The sequence below is a fragment of the Trichosurus vulpecula genome, chromosome 2, assembly GCF_011100635.1.
Source record: "Trichosurus vulpecula isolate mTriVul1 chromosome 2, mTriVul1.pri, whole genome shotgun sequence".
Lineage (NCBI taxonomy): Eukaryota > Metazoa > Chordata > Mammalia > Diprotodontia > Phalangeridae > Trichosurus > Trichosurus vulpecula.
Window position 1 is genome coordinate 16,417,326 of NC_050574.1, and position 18,676 is coordinate 16,436,001.

Sequence of the window (18,676 nt, forward strand, 5' to 3'; positions counted from 1 at the left end):
AGACAATTTTTTGGAGATAAGGCTGAGCTTGTGTGTGTGCGGGAAGCTGATGTGGGAGACCTGGGGGGGGGGAGGTGTTAAGTGATCATCTGTCCTTGCCCATCTGGGGTTCACAACTGTCCCCCTCTCTCCAATTCACTTCTGGCTGCCATCTGTGCCACCCCCCCCACAACCTTACTACCCTCTCCCCATCTTTCTCAATTCAGCTAGCATTTTTAAAGGGCCTACTATGCGCAAGGCATTTTGCTTGGATCTCTCCACAACTCAGCAAATATTCACTAAGTGCCTAGTGTTCAAAGTGCCAGCCTTGGGGCTACAAAGACAAGAACCAAGCAGTCCCTGCCCTCAACATGCTTGTGGTCTCTAAGGAACCCCAGACATGTGTGGAGAGGTCAGGCCTGGAGCCTTCTCCAGGAAGCAGCTGCCCTCTCCCTGGTCCGATAGTGAAGAGTCTCTCACTTTGCCACTGGGCGTCCCTGGGCTCAGAGGGCCTAAGCAGTCAGCTCCTGGACCTGTGCACAAGTGTGCATGTGCAGTGCATGCGTGTGTGTGCATGCATGTGTGTGTGTGCACGCACGTATGTCACATGTATGTGCGCTCGTGCTGGGTCTCTGTGGTCTATGATGAGGCAGCCCCAGAACTCAGGGCACCTGGCTCTGAGAGCTAAGTGCTGCTGCTGCGTCTCCTACTTTGCCAAAGCCCTTCCTAGTGAGCTCCCTGGTCCCTGGGGTCAGGAGCTGCTGAGATAAGCTTCGAGGCCCCCCTCCCCCCAGCTTCTGGCAGTCCCTCTTCCTCCCTTGGTGGGGGGTATCTCCATGGCCTCATCTGCACACTGAAAAGGGTTTTCAGGCCTGGGTTAGGTGAGGGGCTGCACCTCTGGGCTCCCAGGCAATCTGGCTAAAGGCCTCCACTCAGAGGTGGGCAGGGCTCTGGGTTCCTGTGTGAGTGAAAGCCATGGGAGGGGGGCCCACGTGGGCCCATGGGGCAGCACTGTGGACCCCCAGCTGACCTGGGAAGTTCTCCAACACACACCCAGGAGTTGCCTTCTCTCTTCTTCAGAGAAGGGTGTTATGACCCAGGGAGGGGGCAAGGCCCCAGCCCTTGGACAGTGGCTCCACAAGGCAGAGAGGGGGCACGATGGCCTCCTGCCCCTCACAGCCCAGATCTGGGGCAGGGCAGGAGAGCAAGCCGATTTCCAGAGGCTCCTGGGCCACAGAGGCCGGGTCACAAAGTTGGGCTCTCCTGCAGCCAGCTTCTGCTCCCTCCCCATCACACTGTCCCAGGCTGGGCTCCAGCTTAGACAACGACAATAGTAACCATCGGCATATTAATAATAATAATAATGAATTAATTACAAATAAATGAAGAGAAACCACGAGTAGAAAATTCTCCTTTGCCCCAAGAGAGGGCGTTGGGGCACCCAGGGGTCCGGCCCCTCAGCCCCCAATAAATAAGTGGAAGGCAGGGCCAGGGGCCGGGGTGGGGGCAGTGGGGTTATTGCCTATGGGGAAGCCCTGGGGTCAGCAGGGGGATGGGCAGGGGAGCTGGGCCAGGCCCCCACCCACATCAAGCCTGCTCCTGTTTCTTCTTAACTGAGATCCTCTTCTTTCGGGCCGCCAGCATCTCGTAGAAGGGGTCCACGCTGACGGCAGCCCTGGGGAGGGCAGGCAGAGGTCAGCAGGGACCAGAGGAGCCTGCCTTGCCGCCCCCCCACCCCTACCAGCCCTCCCCATCAGGGACCCTCACTTGATGGATTTAATCCACTCATCCTTCTCCTCCTGTGTGGGGGCTGAGATGCGGTACACCATGTGGTTGCCCTCCACCACACGCCCGTCGGCTTCCGTCTTACAGGCCTTAATGAGCTGCCCCTTGTTGTTTGGGATATAGAGCTCAAAACAGTTCTGCAAGAGAGACAGGGCCCAGGTGAGGCCAAGGGCCAGAAGGGCAGAGGTGGGGAGATGAGAGGGAGAGGGGGGAGGGATGGGGGTGGGGGGCAGAGAGGGGGGGAGCCAGAGGGGCACAGAGGGAAGCCCAGAGAGGGAGAGGTGGGGAAACCCAAAGGGACAGAGGTGGGGAGACCTAGAGGAGCAGGAGGAGGGACCTGGAGGGGAGTGGGACCCAGCGGGGCAGACATGGAGAGACCCAGAGGGGTAGCAGGGAGGGACCCAGAGGGGGAGGGAGGAGGGAGCCAGGGGGACAGAGAGGGAGGGACCCAGAGGGACAGAGGTGGGGAGACCCAGAGGGCAGAAGAGAGGAACCCAGTGGGGCAGAAGTATAGAAAGCAGAGAGGCTGGTAGGTGCTCACCGGTTTCCGAGGATCCTCTACTTCCCGGATGCTCAGATTCTCCAAGGGGATGATCCCCCGGGGCTCCTTGTCCTGCCAAGTCAGAGGAGTCTTAGCCCCGGGGTATGGGGCAGCCGGGGCTCCCAGCCACCCTGCCCTCAGATGCTCCCTTCTTCCCTCAGCCCTGCCCACAAGGACCCAGGCATCCCTCCCCCTGCAGCCCCCTTACCGTCGTGTACTCAAAGTAGTAGAGACAGTTGTCGGTGAGAATGAACCAGCGCCGTTTCCAGGTCTTCACCCGGCCCCCTGTAAGGGAAGGAGGGGGCGGGGGCAGGCTCAGCAGGGGGGGCCAGGCCCGAGGACAGGGGCTGGAGGGGTCTGGACAGGCACAGGGACAGGCAAAGGGCAGAAGAGCAAAGCCCTGAAGAGGAGGCAGGGATAGCAAGGAGAGGAAGGGGGAGGCCTCCCTGCTGTCTAGGTCCCAGACATCCAGCCTCCCAGCTCTGCCTTCCCTTCAGACCCCAACAGCAACCCCTCCCCCAAAGCCGGCCCAAGCTGCCTCCCTCGACAACGCTGCCCCTGTCTATCTAGTCTCCCCCAGGGGACAAGGGCAGGGGAGCAAAGAGCAGACAGGTACCTACCTCCTGGGGGAGAGGGCAGGAGAACAGGCAGGGCCAGGCAGCAAGGAGTAGGAGGCCAAGGATGGGGGAACGCCCCCCGAGAGACACAGAGAGAAGCAAAGACCAAGAGACGGACAGCCATGGACACACATGACCAAACGGGTGGGGATGGGAGAGCGCAGAAGGACCAGGCCCAGGAGGGAGCAACACGGGGGAGGAGGGGGAGAGAGATGGAGAAAACTAGTTACATCCAGACAAGGAGGGAGGCCACCCCAGAGCCCAGACCCCCGCCCGGCCCTGGCTGCCTCCCCCACCCCCACGGAGCCCTCACCCCGGGGCAACAGCGGCGTACCCAGTTTGAGGAGCCAGCCCTCGCGGTCAGGGTTGAAGAAGGTGTGGGTCAGGTCATTGCCGTCATCCTCAGGGATCTTAAAAGGCTCGTTGCGGATGCTGTCATACAAGTTCTGAGGAGAAGAGAAGGGAGGGGCCCAGCTGAGAGACACCTCGGAGAAAGTGGGGGGGCCCCACAGGAGGGAGGAGGACCCAGGCCGTAGGGACAGGGGCCCACAGGTCCTGGCGGGCAGACAACCTGTGGAGAGGGCCCAGGCCCAGCGCTCGCCGGCTCAGGCTGGGGCAGAGGAGGGGCAGGTAGTGGGCAGATGCCAGCCCATGGTGACGGCTGTGGCAGGGAGGGCCCAGGCCCAGCGCTCGCTGGCTCAGGCTGGGGGGGCAGTGGCAGCCTCACCCTGAGCAGCTCCTCGGGAAGGTCCCCGCCGTCGTTGATACCCCGGTTCATGGTGATGAACCTCTCGACGCCAGGCTTGTCGCGCACATTGGGGTTGTGCAGGCTGGTGTTGAGCATGATCACCGCAAACGAGAGGACGTAGCAGGTGTCTGTGTTTGGGAGACGGATGGAGGAAGAGGGGGACAGGGAGCTCACCACCTTCCTCTCCAGGAATTCTGGGATCACAGGGAAGCCCCTACATGTCCCTCCCTGAAACACCCCCAGGGCCTGCTCCTGCCCTGCCCCATCCTGGGTCTGCCTTTCTCTGCATCCCCAGAGTGTGCCCCGGGCCAGGCCCACCTGTGGACTGGAAGACCCCTGGGTTACACAGGCAGTAGCGCTGGGCGAAAGCCTCCATCATGCGGTCGATCTTCTGGGCCTCCCCAGGAAGGCGGAAGCTCCATAGGAACTGTCTGAGGTAGAGGAGAGCAGTGAGGGGGAGGGGCAGCAGGGAGAGGGTCCCCACACCCCGAGGGGGGAGCCCAGGGAAGGGGTATGGCCGGGGCCCTTTGTGGGGGCGGAGCAGGGCTCTGGCCCTGGCCATTTTCCTGGGGGGTCCACGCTCACCTCAGCGCCTGCACCAGGTTGAGGTCGGTGAACTCGTGCAGGTCCACGAAGGCGTGGAGGACCGCCAGGTTCAGCTCCTCCCTGGGGGGGGACACAAAGGGCCTGACGTGAGCCCAGGGAGGGGAGCCCCGCGCCCGCCCTGCACCCAGCCACCCTTACCGCTCCCCCAGGTAGTCGCCGATGGCCGTCTTGTTGAGGCCTTCACCCTTGTACAGAAAGCGAGAGATCTCCTCAGGCGTGTTCTGGAGCAACTCATTTTCCACCAGGAACTGGATTCCCTGGGAAGGGATCAGGAGGGAGGGTGAGAGTGAGGCAGGGTCTGATGCCCCCCTCCCCCCACAGTCCCCCAGAGAGCCCTGCGCCCAGCCCTGGCACCTTCTTGGGGTCCATGTTGAACTTCTTCCTCCCCATGGCCATCTTGCGGTTCCTCTGTAGGGTCTTACTGCAAAGGTGGGAAGGGGAGCCATGAGCGGCTAGGGAGCCACCCACCCAACCGTGTGGGGCTGCAGGCTGGGGCTGGGGTCCCAGCTCGGGCTGGACTCCTAGGGCTCTTGGCTGGGGTCACTGGGCTCTCAGCTGGGGCTGGACTCCCGGGGCTCCTGGCTGAGGCTGGACTCATGGAGCTCTTGGCTTGGGCTGGGGTCCCAGGGCTCCCGGCTGGGGCTGGACTCCCGGGGCTCCTGGCTGGGGTCCCGCCATAACCCTTTCTCTGCCACTGAAGGGTGGCACAGTGCGCACAGTTCCCTAGTTAAATCAGTAAGCATTTATTGAGCACTGACTACATGCCCCACACTACGCTTTGTTCGCGGACACAAAGGAAGGTGATCTAGTCCAAAGGCGGGGGAAGTGGGGGGCGTCCCCGGGCCCCGGGAAGGAGGAGGGGGGGTGGCTGCTGCCCACCTGCCCTCATTGGCTTCCAGCCCCTCCACCTCGCTCATGGCCTCGCTCAGCTCATCGCGGAGTCGCTGGATCTCCACCAGCAGCTCCTGCTTGCGCCGCCGGATGCTCTCCAGCTCCAGGCGTTCCTCGGGAGTCAGGTCTGGGGGTACTGGGGGGCACAGGTGGGTAAGGGCTGGCCACAGGCTCGGGGCGCACACGTGTGCATGTGACCGCGTGGATATGGCATGCTGCATTTGTGTGCATGTGTATGGTCTGTGCATGTATATGGTGTATGCGTGTGTATGCGTGTGCATGCGTGTGCTGGGCTCCTGAGTGACTGGCTCCCTGCACACCTGAATGTCTGAGGTCTAGGGGGAGGTATGCAAAGGTCTGCCGGGGAAACTGAGGCAGAGGGTGCGGATAATACTTAAACTAAGTTTGGGAATGCGAGAGGGGAAGAGAGGGCCCCTTATCTCCACTCACTTGCAGCCCCAAACTCCGCCTTCACCTTCATTCTTCCCCGGGATGATTCCCCCTTCCAAGAAAAATGGTCTCTCCCGATCCATGGGAGCGCCCCCCATATGCGCCCGGGATAGTACATCCCACAGGCAGGAAATGGACTCGCCCAAGGAATGGTTTCGACCACGCCCCCCTGCGCCGGCCGGAAATGGTATCGTCCTGAACAATGGAATGGAACGTCCCGTCCCCTCCCAGCCCCCCAGGTCCCCCAGGGCTCGCTCCGCGCTCGCCTCACCATAGACTCCGTCCTCCATGGTGGCCAGGGCAGCCCGGCGCGGGCCCGTAGTGTGGCTCGGGCCGCCGGTTCTCCGCGGGTCCTCGGGGCTACGCTCAGCCCCTTCGGCCGCTCCCGGGGCCGCCGCCGCCACCGCCTCCGCTCTCGTGTGGGGCCGCCCCCTGGCCAATGGGAACCTGAGCTTGGCTTCCGTGGGCCCAATGGGCGTCGAGGGGCGGGTTCCCTGGGCCAATGAAGCCGGGCGGAGGCGGGGCGTAGGGCGGAGGCGGGGCGTGAGGCGGCCGCGTTGCCTCGGTGGACAGGAGGAGGGTAGCGGAGCGAACCAACGGAACTCGTTGGACGGTGCTCAGGACCCCGCCCTCCACGCTAGACCCAATGAAAGTTGGGGCCCCGCTTAGGAGGGCGGTGTGCATAGAACCGGGAGTATCAGCCTCCGAAAAAGTGACAGAGCAGACAAGGGAAGGCTTTGGCTTGAGATGGACAAGTGTGTCTGCGCCTGCGTGAGAAGGCCGAGAGAAACGCGAGGGGGCGTAGCCTCTCTCTAAGCCAGGGCGTTGCTAGGGGGTAGGCCCCGTTGCTAAGGGGTGGCAACAGAGCTCAGTCCCAGAAAGAAAAAAAAAAGTTCCGTTGCTTAGCAACAGCTGAAGGCTGTGGAGGACAGTTGTGTTTCTGTCCTTCTGACCAAACCCTTTTCCCTTCTCCCATGGACTCCTCCCCTCTCCTCTGGCTCCTCCCCATTTCTCTGGCTCCTCCCCTTTCCCTCTAACTTCTCTCCATTTCCTCAGATCCGGACTCTCTCAAGCTCCTTTCCTCTGCTCAGACTCGTTTCCTCAGACTCCCATCCTCACTCTGGCTCCTCTCCTTCTCCACCTTCTCCCCATCTCCCTTGACTCCTCTATCCAGACTCCTCCCCATCTCTCTTGACTCCCCCACCCCCTCTAGCCAGACTCCTCCCGTCTCCCTTGACTCCCCCACCCCCTCTAGCCAGACTCCTCCCATCTCCTTTGACTCCTCCCTCTCTAGCCAGACCCCTCCCAATGTCCCTTGACTCCTCCCTCTCTAGCCAGACCCCTCCCAATCTCCCTTGACTCCCCCTTCTCTAGCCAGACCCCTCCCATCTCCCTTGACTCCTCCCCATCTCCCTTGACTCCCCCCCTCTCTAGCCAGACCCCTCCCCATCTCCCTTGACTCCTCCCTCTCTAGCCAGACCCCTCCCCATCTCCCTTGACTCCCCCACCCCCTCTAGCCAGACTCCTCCCGTCTCCCTTGACTCCCCCACCCCCTCTAGCCAGACTCCTCCCATCTCCTTTGACTCCTCCCTCTCTAGCCAGACCCCTCCCAATGTCCCTTGACTCCTCCCTCTCTAGCCAGACCCCTCCCAATCTCCCTTGACTCCCCCTTCTCTAGCCAGACCCCTCCCATCTCCCTTGACTCCTCCCCATCTCCCTTGACTCCCCCCCTCTCTAGCCAGACCCCTCCCCATCTCCCTTGACTCCCCCACCCCCTCTAGCCAGACCCCTCCCCATCTCCCTTGACTCCCCCACCCCCTCTAGCCAGACTCCTCCCATCTCCCTTGACTCCTCCCCATCTCCCTTGACTCCTCCCTCTCTAGCCAGACCCCTCCCCATCTCCCTTGACTCCTCCCTCTCTAGCCAGACCCCTCCCCATCTCCCTTGACTCCCCCACCCCCTCTACCAGACTCCTTCCATCTGCCTCCTCTCTGGCTCCCGTCCCTTCCCCCCAACTTCCCCACACCATCCCTAGCATGGACTGAACTTTCCACCTTGCCACTTCCTGCCTGGGGAACCCTGAGCAAATCTCCTTCCGCACAGTTTCCCCATCTCTGCCACGAGGGAGTTGGCCCAGATGACCTCTGACCCCTTTCAGATCTAACTCTGCTCTTGTGGGCCTCTCCCCTTCTCAGGCTCCATCCACATGGGCAGGGGCCAGGATGGTACCAGATCTCTAGTGGGAGGGGACCTTTGACCTCTAATCCAGTCCCCTTCTTTTACAGATGAGGAAACTGAGGCCCAGGGGGGTTGTGACTTGAACTCAAGTCCTCTGAGTGCAGTTAGGGCTCTTTTCTCTGTGAGGAAACGGGAGGAAAAAAAGGAGGCGTTCACCCTGCTGTGGCTCCCCTCATCACCCCCAGGTGACCGGCTTCCCCCAAGGATTAGCCATGGAAAAAGTTCCTGCCTCTTAATCCCCTCCCTGTCCCTGTTTTGACCTTCAGGAAGTCTGAAGCTCTCATACCCAGCCTGGTCCCCAAGGAAGGGTCCTAGCTCTTCTTCCATGTCCTTCTCCCCCAGGCCACCTCCTGATCCCATGTGGGCATCCTCAGCGCCCCCTCCCTCCCCCCAACCCCAGGTCTCACCTTCCCCCCCCCCCACAATCCTGCAGGCACCTGGCTAATTAATTCCATCCGGTCCTTATCAGGGTTACTGATGGATAAAGGCCACGGGGGGGGGGGGGGGGGGATGAGGCAAAGGGGGGGACAGGGCTTCAGAGGGATGCAAGACACCTTAGGAGGCTGGGGAGAGGGTGATGGGGCCTCTGGAGGATGGGGGAAGAAAGCTTGGTTCCTCTGGGCCAAAAGAACCAGGAGGTTTCTGGAGTGTAGCATGATATGGGAGAGCTGGGACCCTGAGCCATAGGTGGAGCTCCTGGGGAAAAGGTGAGGATGGGAGGCCAGAGCCCAACCGCTGGGCTCCTGGGAGGCTTCCCCTCCCCTGGCTCGATCCCCCACTGCAGGCTGGCACCTCTCCCTGGGCACACTCATGGAAATGAGGCACCGGGCCCAGGGCCAGGACTGTGGTATGGCAGCCACCCCTTGCCCCTCCCACCCAGGCACACACACAGAAATGGCTTCACAGCTCTTTATTCTGGGGGCAAGGGCAAGCCGGTTCCCTCCACCCCCAGGCAATGGTGGAAAGGACCCCAGGGTCCTTCAGTCTCCTCCTCACTTGCCCCAGAGCCTAGGCAGGGGCAAGGCAGGGCAGCCCAGCCCAGGGCCTGGTCCCTTTGCCGCAGCTCAGTCTGGGGTGACTCATGCTGCAGCCTTCCCAGTGTCCAGAGGCCATGCCAGGTCCTAACAGGAACACCACCTGCTTTGTTCTAGGGCCTTCCAGTAAAGTCCCCAGAGAGCCCAGGGCATGGAGGTCATAGGCTCCCCAGCTGGCAAAGCTGAAGGGAAATATATTCCAACTCCACCTGGTTAACAGGAGAAAGCAGAGGGGAAGGGGCTGGCCCATGTCCCCCAGGGCACAGGGAGCCAAGCCAGGATTCCAGCCTGAGGCCCCTGGCTCCAAAGCTCATTCCCCCTGCCTGCCCAGGTGACCTCCCTCCTGAAGCCAAGGCCACACTTTCCCACCTCTTCTGCAGCAAAATCAGGAAAAATTAGGGAGAATATATATGTATGCATATATGTATATAAATATACGTAGATAGTTAATATGCACAGCATTCTGGAGAAAGATATTGGCTACTTCGGTGGCCCAGAGCATCTAGGACACCTGCTCAGCCTGGAGGCGAGGCCAGGCTTCTCATGGACCCATGGCCCTCCCTGGCTTGTCCTTTCCCCAAACTGGGCCTGAACCAATGGGCTTCCTGGGTCCCATTCTCTTCTTGATGGTGGGGGGGGGGGGTCTAGAACAACCCTGGCCACCCTCTGTCTCTTGGACTCCAGGAAGGACTGAGGCCAGAAGGAAAGGGCTTGGGAGGAAGAAAAGTGTGAGGGCGTCAACAGGGGCAGAAGGGAGGGGGGCCCTCATTCCCCCTTGTTTGGAAGGTGGTGAGGAGGGGCTACCAATTCAACTCATCCAGAAGGTTCCACCACAAAGCTGCCTCCCCCATTCCTAAGGTCCAGGGTTCAGGAAGCATGCACTGCCTCCCCTTCCATCCTAGCCTATGCCCCAGGGAAGGGGCTCTAGGCCCGTAGGGGAGTCCCTGGGCCTAGATTCCAGCTCCTCCCCCACCTAGGACTACAACTCCCACATCCCCTGGGGAGGGGTGTGACACGATGAGCCACTGAGGCAGCCAAGGTCCAAGATACTGGGAATTGCAGTCCCCCAGCCCTGCCCATCTTCCTTCAAGGGGGTGGGGCCAATTCAGGGGATGGGGTTGGGGGTGGGGTGGGGGCCTTGGAGCTGGTTTCCACCTGGGCTTCACCCCTCTCCACCTCCGCCTCATCCTCCTCCTGGCAGCAGCTGAGGGCCACCTCATTTTCATAGCAGAAGGCAGCCAGGGCACCGGGCAGGCCCCCTTTGGGCCCAGGGCTGTCACTGTCCCCCAGGGCCCTTCGCTCATCCAGCTCCCGAGCACTGCAGATGGGGGTCCCTGGCACCTCGTAGGTTCGGTGAAAGTGACGATAGTCCACCTCATAGTGGGCCCCTCTCTGGAAGAGCACAGGCTCAAAGCGGTGGCCCCACAGAAGCTCCCCTGGCAGATAGGAGGAGCGGCACTGAGTGGTCATGGCTGTGGCCTCCACCATGCCCTCCAGGATGACCACCAGCTCAAAGTCCGCCCTGGCCAGCTCGGCCCGGCCCATCTCGTACAGGGGGCTGGAAGCATCGATCTCGTGCACGATGGTGATGGGCGACACCAGGAAGATGCGGTCTGTACCCCCGTCAAACCCCACGTCCACATCCTGGTGATCCAGGGGAATGTACTCACCTTCTGGGGTGACTCGAGGCTGGGAGAGAGGAACAGGATAGTCAGAGACAAAGGGCATCGAGGAGAGGGGCAGGGATCACAGAAGCAGACACACACATAGGGAATAAAAGGGGGTGTGGGGATGGAGACACCGAGACACAACAGGCAAACAGTCAGGCCAGACCCAAAACAAAGGAGCAGAAATGGGGAAGCATCCCACACCCAGGGCTATGGTAAAGAGGCCCAGAGGCCAGGAGGCCAGGGAGGACAGGCAGAGATGGGGAAAGACAGAGAAATGATTTTCACAAGTTGGAAGGAGACCCAGACACATAGGCAGGTCTCCTTCCCCCACTCCCACTATTCCTTTTGGCCGGTGTTGAACCACTGCTCTCAGTGGCTGCAGCAACCTGTGGTCTTCCCAAAGTAGGGTCGAGGAGTTGAGGCCAGAACTGGCCCTGAGCCCTTCTATAGGACAGGAATCTAGAAGGACCGCCTACACTACCAGGGTGCCAGCCCAGAATCTCCATTCAGGGCTCCCTGAGAGTCTGTCTCCACCCAGGGGGCCCAGCTGGCCTCGACTGAGCCTGTGGAAGCCACAGTTCCCATGAGCTCTTGGGACTCAACCAAACCAAACCAACTCAACAAAACTCATGAACCCCTGGGGCGTTCCTCTCCTCCAGACTGGGTGGGGGTCATGGCTTCTTCTGGGAGCCCCTGGTTCCCATGAGTGCTGGAGGCTGCTGCCCACAGACTACAGGTGGATGCCCTCCCTGCCCCAGGGGTGCTGAGGGCTGTGGTCCTTAGACACCCAACCACCCAGAAGCTCCTGGGTCTCCAGCCCCAATCCAGGGGCCATGGGATGGGGACAGCCCCAAACCCAAGGGTTGCTGGGAATTGTGGCTTACTAACTTTCTTGGACAAGAAGACAACACCGTCCCCACACCCACAAATTACTGGAGCCCCATGCTCAGGTCAGAAGGTCCAGGGAGAGCTCCCGGGCCCCACCCCCGGACTCACCTGGAGCAGCTGGGCTCGGACGTGGGCCTCCACCAGGTGGCTCCGGCGCAGGTTCCCCACCCGCCACATGAGGCAGAGGCGGTGGTCCCGCAGAGCCACCACGGCATTCTCGCTGAACACCAGCGTCTCGTTCCGCTTCTTGGGTTTGGCGATCTTGGCCATGATGGCCCCCACCACAAAGGCGTCCAACACGCAGCCCGCTATGCACTGCAGGACCACGGCCACCACCGCGGCCGGGCACTCCTCCGTCACGCTGCGCACCCCGTAGCCGATGGACGTCTGGGTCTCCAGGGCGAAGAGGAAGGCGGCCAGGAAGCTGCCAACCTGCGAGAAGCAGGGCGCGGGCGGCGGGGGCGCGGCCAGGTCCCCGTGCAGGGAGGCGATGAGCCAGAAGGCCAGGCCGAAGAGGAGCCAGGAGGCCACAAAGGAGCAAGAGAAGAACAGACACATCCAGCGCCAGCGGACGTCCACGCAGGTGGTGAACAGGTCGCTGAGGTAGCGCGCCCCGTGCTCCCCGAGGTGGACGAAGCGCACGTTGCAGTGGCCATCCTTCTTGACGAAGCGGCCCCTGCGCCGGGGGCCCAGGCCCACCTCGACGCCCCCGGGGGAGCGCCCATTGCGGCAGGCTGCCAAGCCGCCTCCCTCACCCTGGTCCTCCTCTGCGGAGGAGGGGACGCCGCTCAGGCGCCGCAGGACGCCGGACACCCCCATGGGGGCTAGCAGGTGGTAGGGCACCTGTGGGGGAAGAAGGGGGACAGCGGCGAGTGCTCTCCTCTGAAGAGGGATGAAGACCACGGTCTCCCACCCCCATGACCCCAGGGGCTCTCACAGGCCAGCCTCGGGAGGGGGCATTCGGGGCTCTGCCCCTGGACCATGGAGGGCTGGGACAGGAAGCCCGGGCCCTGGGGCCCAGTCCATCCTGCCCTGTCTCCCACGTGGTGCCAGGCTTGGCCAGCTCTGGGCCTTGACGCTCCCTTGCCCCCTGCCCCCCCTCCATCCCCCCCCCCCCAGCAGCAGGAGCAGCTTATGTTTCCATATTCAGCCGAGACTCGGCTTAGGGGATGACAATTATATTATAGTCAGTCAACATCTAATCTGGGGCCAGGTAGCCCTGCCAGCCCCACACCGCCCCCCCCCCCTCCCCCGCAAGGCACAGATAGTCAGAGACTGACTCTCAGAGTGACAGAGATGCAAAATGAGACACCAAGGGGCCCAGAGATGACAGGGAGAGATGGTCAGACTGTCTCTCAGAGACAGAAATGCAAAGAGAGATAGAGCCTAGAGATGACAGGGAGAGATGCAGAGAGACAGCAAGGTGTCCAGATATGACAGGGAGAGATTGTCAGACTGTCTCTCAGAGACGGAGATGCAAACAGAGTAAGACCAAAGATGATGGAGAGATGTAGAGACAGCGAGGGGGCCAAAGATGACAGGGAGAGATGGTCAGACTGTCTCTCAGAGACAGAAATACAAAGAGAGTAAGACCAGAGATGATGGAAAGATGTAGAGACAGCAAGGAAACCAGAGGTGACAGGAAAAGATGGCCAGAAACTAGCTCTTAACAGATACAGATACAGACAGCGAGCAGCCCAGAGATGACAGGGAGAGATGGTTAGAGATTGCTTCTCAGAGACAGAGATACAGAGACCAGAGATGATGCAGAGAGACAGCAAGGAGACTGAGGGATGTCAGGAAGAGATGCCAGTGCCAACAGGGAGATGGGCAGAGACTGGCGCCTACTGCTTGAAACACAATGAGCAGGGTAGAGACAAGAACGGCCTCTTGAGACAAACAAATACTAAGAGCCCAGTGTGGCTCCCCACTGGGCAGCGCCCTCAAACTAGACTGCCTTCCCAGTGACAGGAGACGGTAGCATGAGGGGTCGGGTAGAGGCAAACAGGTGGGCAGAAAGGGAGAAGATGGGCAGAGCCCAAGACAGATGGACTGATGGCTGTGGGGTTGGAGAGTCTCCTTCCTGCCCACCCCACCGAGACTTGAGTCCCCCTTACCTGCTGGGGCCAGCGGCCCCCATCCCGCTCAGCAGGATCTCCTGTGTCCCGTGTCAAGGGCCCAGCTCCCTTGAGGGAGAACGTCTGAGTGTCAGGGAGGGTGCAGGAGGGGGGAGTGTCCAGGCATCAGCCTTCAGTGGTTCTCAGGCAGGGATCAGAGCAGCCTTAGGAGGATGGGGGGGGGAGGCGGGGCCGGCTCAGGGAGCCGCAGAGGGGGAGCCAGGCCAGGGGGAGGGGAGTACAGAGCTGGCCCTCGGCCCAGTCTCCTGAGAAAGTTGGAAGGGACAGAAATGAGACCAAGGAGGCAATAAAAAGAAGGGGTCAAAGAGATGGGGGCAAGGGACAGCATCACCCCAAGATGAGGAAGAGATGACAGAGACACCCGGATGAATTAGTCAGAAAAGAGAGACCTGGAAACAGTAACAGAGAGACCTCTAAAGATAGAGGAACAGAGGGAGAGAGGAAGGGGGGAGAGGAGAGGAAGTGGAAGGAGGGCGAGAGGAAAGGGAAAGACAGAGGAAGGGGGGAAAAGAGGGGGAGAAAAGGGGAAGAGGAGGGGAGAGAGGAAGAGGGGAAGAGAGAGAAAGAGAAGGGAGATGAAGGGGGAGAAAGGAGAAGAAGGGGAGAGAGGAGAGGAAGGGGAGAGACAGAGAGGAAGGGGGGAAAGAGAGGGAGGGAGATAAAGGGAGGATAGGGGAAGGGGGATGGGAAGGAAGGAGGAAAGAAGGGAGAGATGGAAGGAATTGGGGGGAAAGGAAAAGGAACAAAAAGAGGGTAGGACAGAAACAGGGATGAAAAAGTAGAGAGGGTTGGGAACAGAAATGGAGAACAAGGGAGAGAGGAGGGAGAAAAGGAAAAACTTGCAACAGAGATGGAGGGCGGGAGCAACAGGAGAGAGATGACCAGTCAGGGAGTGAGGCCAAGGTGGGAAGAGGCCACTCGGGCCAGCCAGAATCACCCCAGGCTGAGCCTTCATTCTCTCTGCTTTATTGATCACATACATACCCATCTCCAGTGAACCCTGCCCTCCTCCCTTCCCTCCTCTCAAGTCTTTGGCAAGACAAGACCCATCTAAGTGCACCGGAGTTAGGGGGGAATCAGTCCATTCCTGAAAGCAACTGGGCCAATCCAAACCCTTGTGAAGCAGCCAGGCCAAGCCACCTCTCATCTCTGAAGGCAAATGTACAACCAAGCCCCCTCCCCACCGCTTAGGGAAAGAGACTGAAGCAGGTCTTTTGGGGAAGAGCACAGGCCCCTCCACCGGCTAAGCAGGCCAGATCCAGGCTCCCTTCAGGCCACCTTGCCAGGTGCAGGGCTTAGACACTGATGGTGCGGAAGACTGTGAAGCCAGACAGGGCCGTGCTGATGAGGACGCCTGGACACTGAGGGTGCCAGTGCAGCTCCTTGATATCGGTCTCTCCTTGGTGCACAAACAGCAGCTGCTGGGGGAGCTCGGCCACCAGGGGATCCCCCTCCTCTGGGCCACCCATCTCTGTGTCCCGCTCCACTGCCAGATCCCACTGGGTCAGCTGGTCATCTGCCCCTGCTGCCGCGAAGACCCCGCCATCCTGGGGGTGCCACTCCACGGAGGTCACAGGGGCCACATGCTGCTTGAAGGTGGCCACTGGGGAGCCGCTCTACAGGACAAGAGGGGCCATGAGCCACACGCTGTCTGGAGATAGTCCAGCCCTGGAGCTTGGGACCCCTCCGGAAAGCTTCAGTTTACCACTCTGTACAAAGAAGGGACTGGACTGGAGGATCTCTGAGAGCACTCCAAGACACTGTGGCTATTCACCGAGGTGTCAGAGGCTCCTTCCTCTCTGAGCCAAAACTTCCCATCCATAAAGAGAGGAAGCTGAATCTGACCCCTGAACCGCCAGGACCCAAGTGCACCTTCCTGCATCTCTACAGGCAAGGAAACAGCCCCGGAGCGGCGCTGAAATGGTCCCTGCATCCAAGAAAGCTGCTTACGGCAGGAAGACAGGGCGCACTCACACTGCACACACATTCTTAGGCACACATACATCTACACACAGCACACACTGCACACACAAGCACACACACGTGCACCCCTCCCTCCACCACAATCACAGAATCTGACAGCTGGAATGGTCCTGAGCGAACGTCTAGTCTAGGCACTCCCCACCATGCTCCTGATGTGGCCTCCCTGCCCAAGGACCTCCAGGCAGCCCCTCCAGCCTTCCACTCACCGCTCTGGGTTTGGCCTGGGGTGGGGGGGCTCACCGTGAACTGCCTGAGATCCCAGACTTTGAGGGCACCGTCATCACCTCCACTGAGCAGGAAGGATGTCTCCCGACGACTCCAGCTGATGACGTTGACATCCGCGTCATGGGCTGAGGGGGCTGTGAGCATGCAGGCTCGGCTTGGCGCTGCCCGGATATCCCATATTCGGATGGAGGCGTCAGCTGAGCATGATGCAAACACCTGAGAGCAGTGAGAAGACCTTCATGGGTGCAGGTATCCACCCCCACATCCATCCACAAGGGGAAGGCTACAGTCCCAAGTTGGTGATGAGGTGGTGCCACAGGGTGCGGGGCCTAAGCCTGGAGTCACGAAGACCTAAGTTCAATTCCAGCCTCTGACTCTTACTAGCTGTGGAGCACTGAGTCAGTCGATTCTGCCTGCCTCAGTTTCTTCAACTGTAAAATAGGCATGATGTCATCTGCCTCCCAGTGTTGTTGTGAGGACCAATGAGATCCAAGTTGTATAGCACCGGCACACAGTGCCTGGTATACAGGAGGTACATAATAAGTGCTTGTTCCCTCCCTCCCTCCCCAAAAGGACCCTATCTGCGGCCAGCCTCCAAATCCCTGTGTTTCTGAGAACCCTGCCTATCAACCTCACCGTGTCCTCAGTTGGCGACCACTGCAGATCCTCCACAGAGCGGGAATGAGCGGCAAATGGCCGCTGGTCCACATGCCAGGAGCCCCCATCGGTGGGTGTCCAGAGGTGAATGTTTTTTTGACAGTCACCAGTCAGCAGGCGACCTGTGTTCCAGACAGACCCATCATGTACCAACCACCCACTGCTTGGAAATAAAACACTCTTCTTGGTAGTCTCACCCCCCCATTGTTTACACCTCTCTCAAGCCAAGCCAAACCCTCCTTCCTGCTCAGGCCTCACCAGGCACCCGGGAGGACCAATCCAGGGCAAAGCCCTCAGCCATGTGGCCAGCAAAGGCAAACAGGGGCCGGGTCTGGGCCTGCTCATCTCTCAAGAATGCAGCCAGGACCTGGGGGTCATCCACCGCCTCCAGGGGCCTGCGAAGGGAAAACACCTCCACCTGGCCTTTCTCAGACCACACCCCTGCCACAGGGGTCTCCCCGAGCCATGCAACCTGAGGGAGAGGGAAGGGAAGGGGAAGAGAAGATTAGGTGGCCTGGGCATTCTTGGCAGCCCCTGAGCTGGGAGAACCTGGCTCCCCACCAAAGCTCCCTGGGGCGGCCAAGGAATTCCAGAACCTCTGTTCCCAGTCCAAAAGGTCAGTTACCCGGACACGGTTAATGGCTCCATAGTGGGGGACCATGGCCAGCTCCAGCTGGGGCTTCTTCTCTTCTTCTTCTTCCTCTTCCTCGCTTTCGCTCTCGCTGTCCTCCTCCGCCTCGCTCTTCTGCGTCCCATGGAGATTGTGCATCCGCATCACCATCAGCCTGGAGGGAGGAGGCAGGATTCAAAGCTGGGGGGGGTCAGTCTCACCCAGGGAGGGGGAGAGGAGCTGTGGCCCAAGAGCTGGGAGAGAATGAAGGGACCAAGAGACTCCAAGGCCCAGGCCCACCCCCATCATCCCGGGCCCTTCCTGCCCCCAGCCCTGGTGGGAGGGCCCGAGGCTCCCAACATACCTGTTGCTCTGAGCGCTGGGGGCCTGGGTCCCCGCACACAGGTACATGCACAGCGGGAAGTCGCTGCGGGAGTCCCCCAACTGGTCTCGGACAACGTCGAAGCTGAGGCATGGCGAGCCTGCCGGGGAGGAGGGGGAGGGTGTCCCCAGGGGCTCCCCTCCCCCACCCCGGCCCTTCTCCCTTCCCTCCCCCCACCTCATCCACCTCCAGGTCCCTCTCCTCCCCGACGTCTCTGCCCCCCAAAGCCCCGCAACATACGAGGGGCCTGCCCCGCCCATCTTTGCCGCTCCCTCCCTCCCCAGGCCCGGCCCCTCTCCCCTCCCCCGGCTAGGCCCCATTCCCGCACCGGTCTGCGCGCGGTGGTACAGTACGTAGGCCTCCTGGTCCCGCACCAGCTCCTCGTCTTCTTGGAGCGGCGGGCCCCGGCCCGGGAGGTAGACGCGCGGCGGGCTGCTCGGGGTCTTGGCCTTGGCTCTACACGTGCGACCAGAACCCTTGCGCGCCGCCATCTTGGAGTCTGCGCAGCAGAGGCCCGGGCTCCGCCCCCAGCCCGTCACCATGGCGACGGCCAGTTCCGGTGAGGCCCGGGGGAATCAGCTGGGCCGCGCGCAGCATGCCGGGAGTCGTAGTTCTGAGTGAGAAGGAGCCGGCCCGGCCCCCCCAAGGGCAGAAAGCGTGGGGGCTGCCCCAGGGGAAGGCGGGCCTGGCGCACGTGTCCGGGCTTTCTTCACCGCTGGGGACTCCCACTAACGCCTCCGCTTTCTCCTGTCACTGCCTACTTAACCCCTTACATCTGACCTCTGATCTCATCATTCCACCCAAACTGCCCTCTCCAAAGTGACCACTGAGCTGGTAGTGGCCAAATCCGGCGGCCTTTCCTCTCTCCTTGTCTTCCCGTGGCGTGTCTTCGGACACCCCCCTTCCCACAGACGCCTACCTTCCCCCCGGACGCCCTCCTCTCCCCAGATGACCATCTTCCCCTGGACCCTCCCCCCAGATGTCCCCCTCCCCCCCGGGCCTCCCCTCCCCCTGGATGCCCTCCACTCTCTGGGTTTTCAGGACACCTCCAGGGCCTCCTCCTCCTCCCTCGATCACCTCCTTTGCTGGAGCCTCCTCTCACCACAGGTGTCCTTCAGGTGTCTTCTCCCTCCATCCTACCTCTCTTGAGAATGCCCTCAGCTCCCGGGCATTTGTCGTTGCAGTGGTGGCTTGTCCGTTCTGCAGGAGGTGGTGCCATGCCATGCCGTTGAAT

General features: G+C 61.0%; 3 protein-coding genes across 3 annotated transcripts; all 3 read right to left on the reverse strand.

Annotated features, from left to right (window-relative positions):
• Window positions 1-1,321: 1,321 nt before the first annotated feature.
• Window positions 1,322-6,049, reverse strand: CYTH2 (cytohesin 2). Its single transcript, XM_036745076.1, has 12 exons — window positions 5,889-6,049; window positions 5,156-5,303; window positions 4,631-4,697; window positions 4,415-4,533; window positions 4,256-4,336; window positions 3,989-4,101; window positions 3,650-3,798; window positions 3,257-3,368; window positions 2,514-2,590; window positions 2,306-2,377; window positions 1,747-1,901; window positions 1,322-1,654 (listed from the first exon to the last, which is right to left on the reverse strand). Exons 1-12 carry the CDS (start codon window positions 5,905-5,907, stop codon window positions 1,567-1,569), a joined length of 1,200 nt encoding a protein of 399 aa, XP_036600971.1. The 5' UTR covers window positions 5,908-6,049; the 3' UTR covers window positions 1,322-1,566.
• Window positions 6,050-9,975: 3,926 nt separating this feature from the next.
• On the reverse strand, window positions 9,976-12,314 carry KCNJ14 (potassium inwardly rectifying channel subfamily J member 14). Its single transcript, XM_036746103.1, has 2 exons — window positions 11,556-12,314; window positions 9,976-10,578 (listed from the first exon to the last, which is right to left on the reverse strand). Exons 1-2 carry the CDS (start codon window positions 12,264-12,266, stop codon window positions 9,976-9,978), a joined length of 1,314 nt encoding a protein of 437 aa, XP_036601998.1. The 5' UTR covers window positions 12,267-12,314.
• Window positions 12,315-14,529: 2,215 nt separating this feature from the next.
• GRWD1 (glutamate rich WD repeat containing 1) lies at window positions 14,530-17,952 on the reverse strand. The gene is made up of 7 exons (XM_036743007.1): window positions 17,771-17,952; window positions 17,425-17,542; window positions 17,076-17,235; window positions 16,709-16,922; window positions 16,430-16,572; window positions 15,809-16,009; window positions 14,530-15,201 (listed from the first exon to the last, which is right to left on the reverse strand). Exons 1-7 carry the CDS (start codon window positions 17,931-17,933, stop codon window positions 14,881-14,883), a joined length of 1,320 nt encoding a protein of 439 aa, XP_036598902.1. The 5' UTR covers window positions 17,934-17,952; the 3' UTR covers window positions 14,530-14,880.
• Window positions 17,953-18,676: the final 724 nt, after the last annotated feature.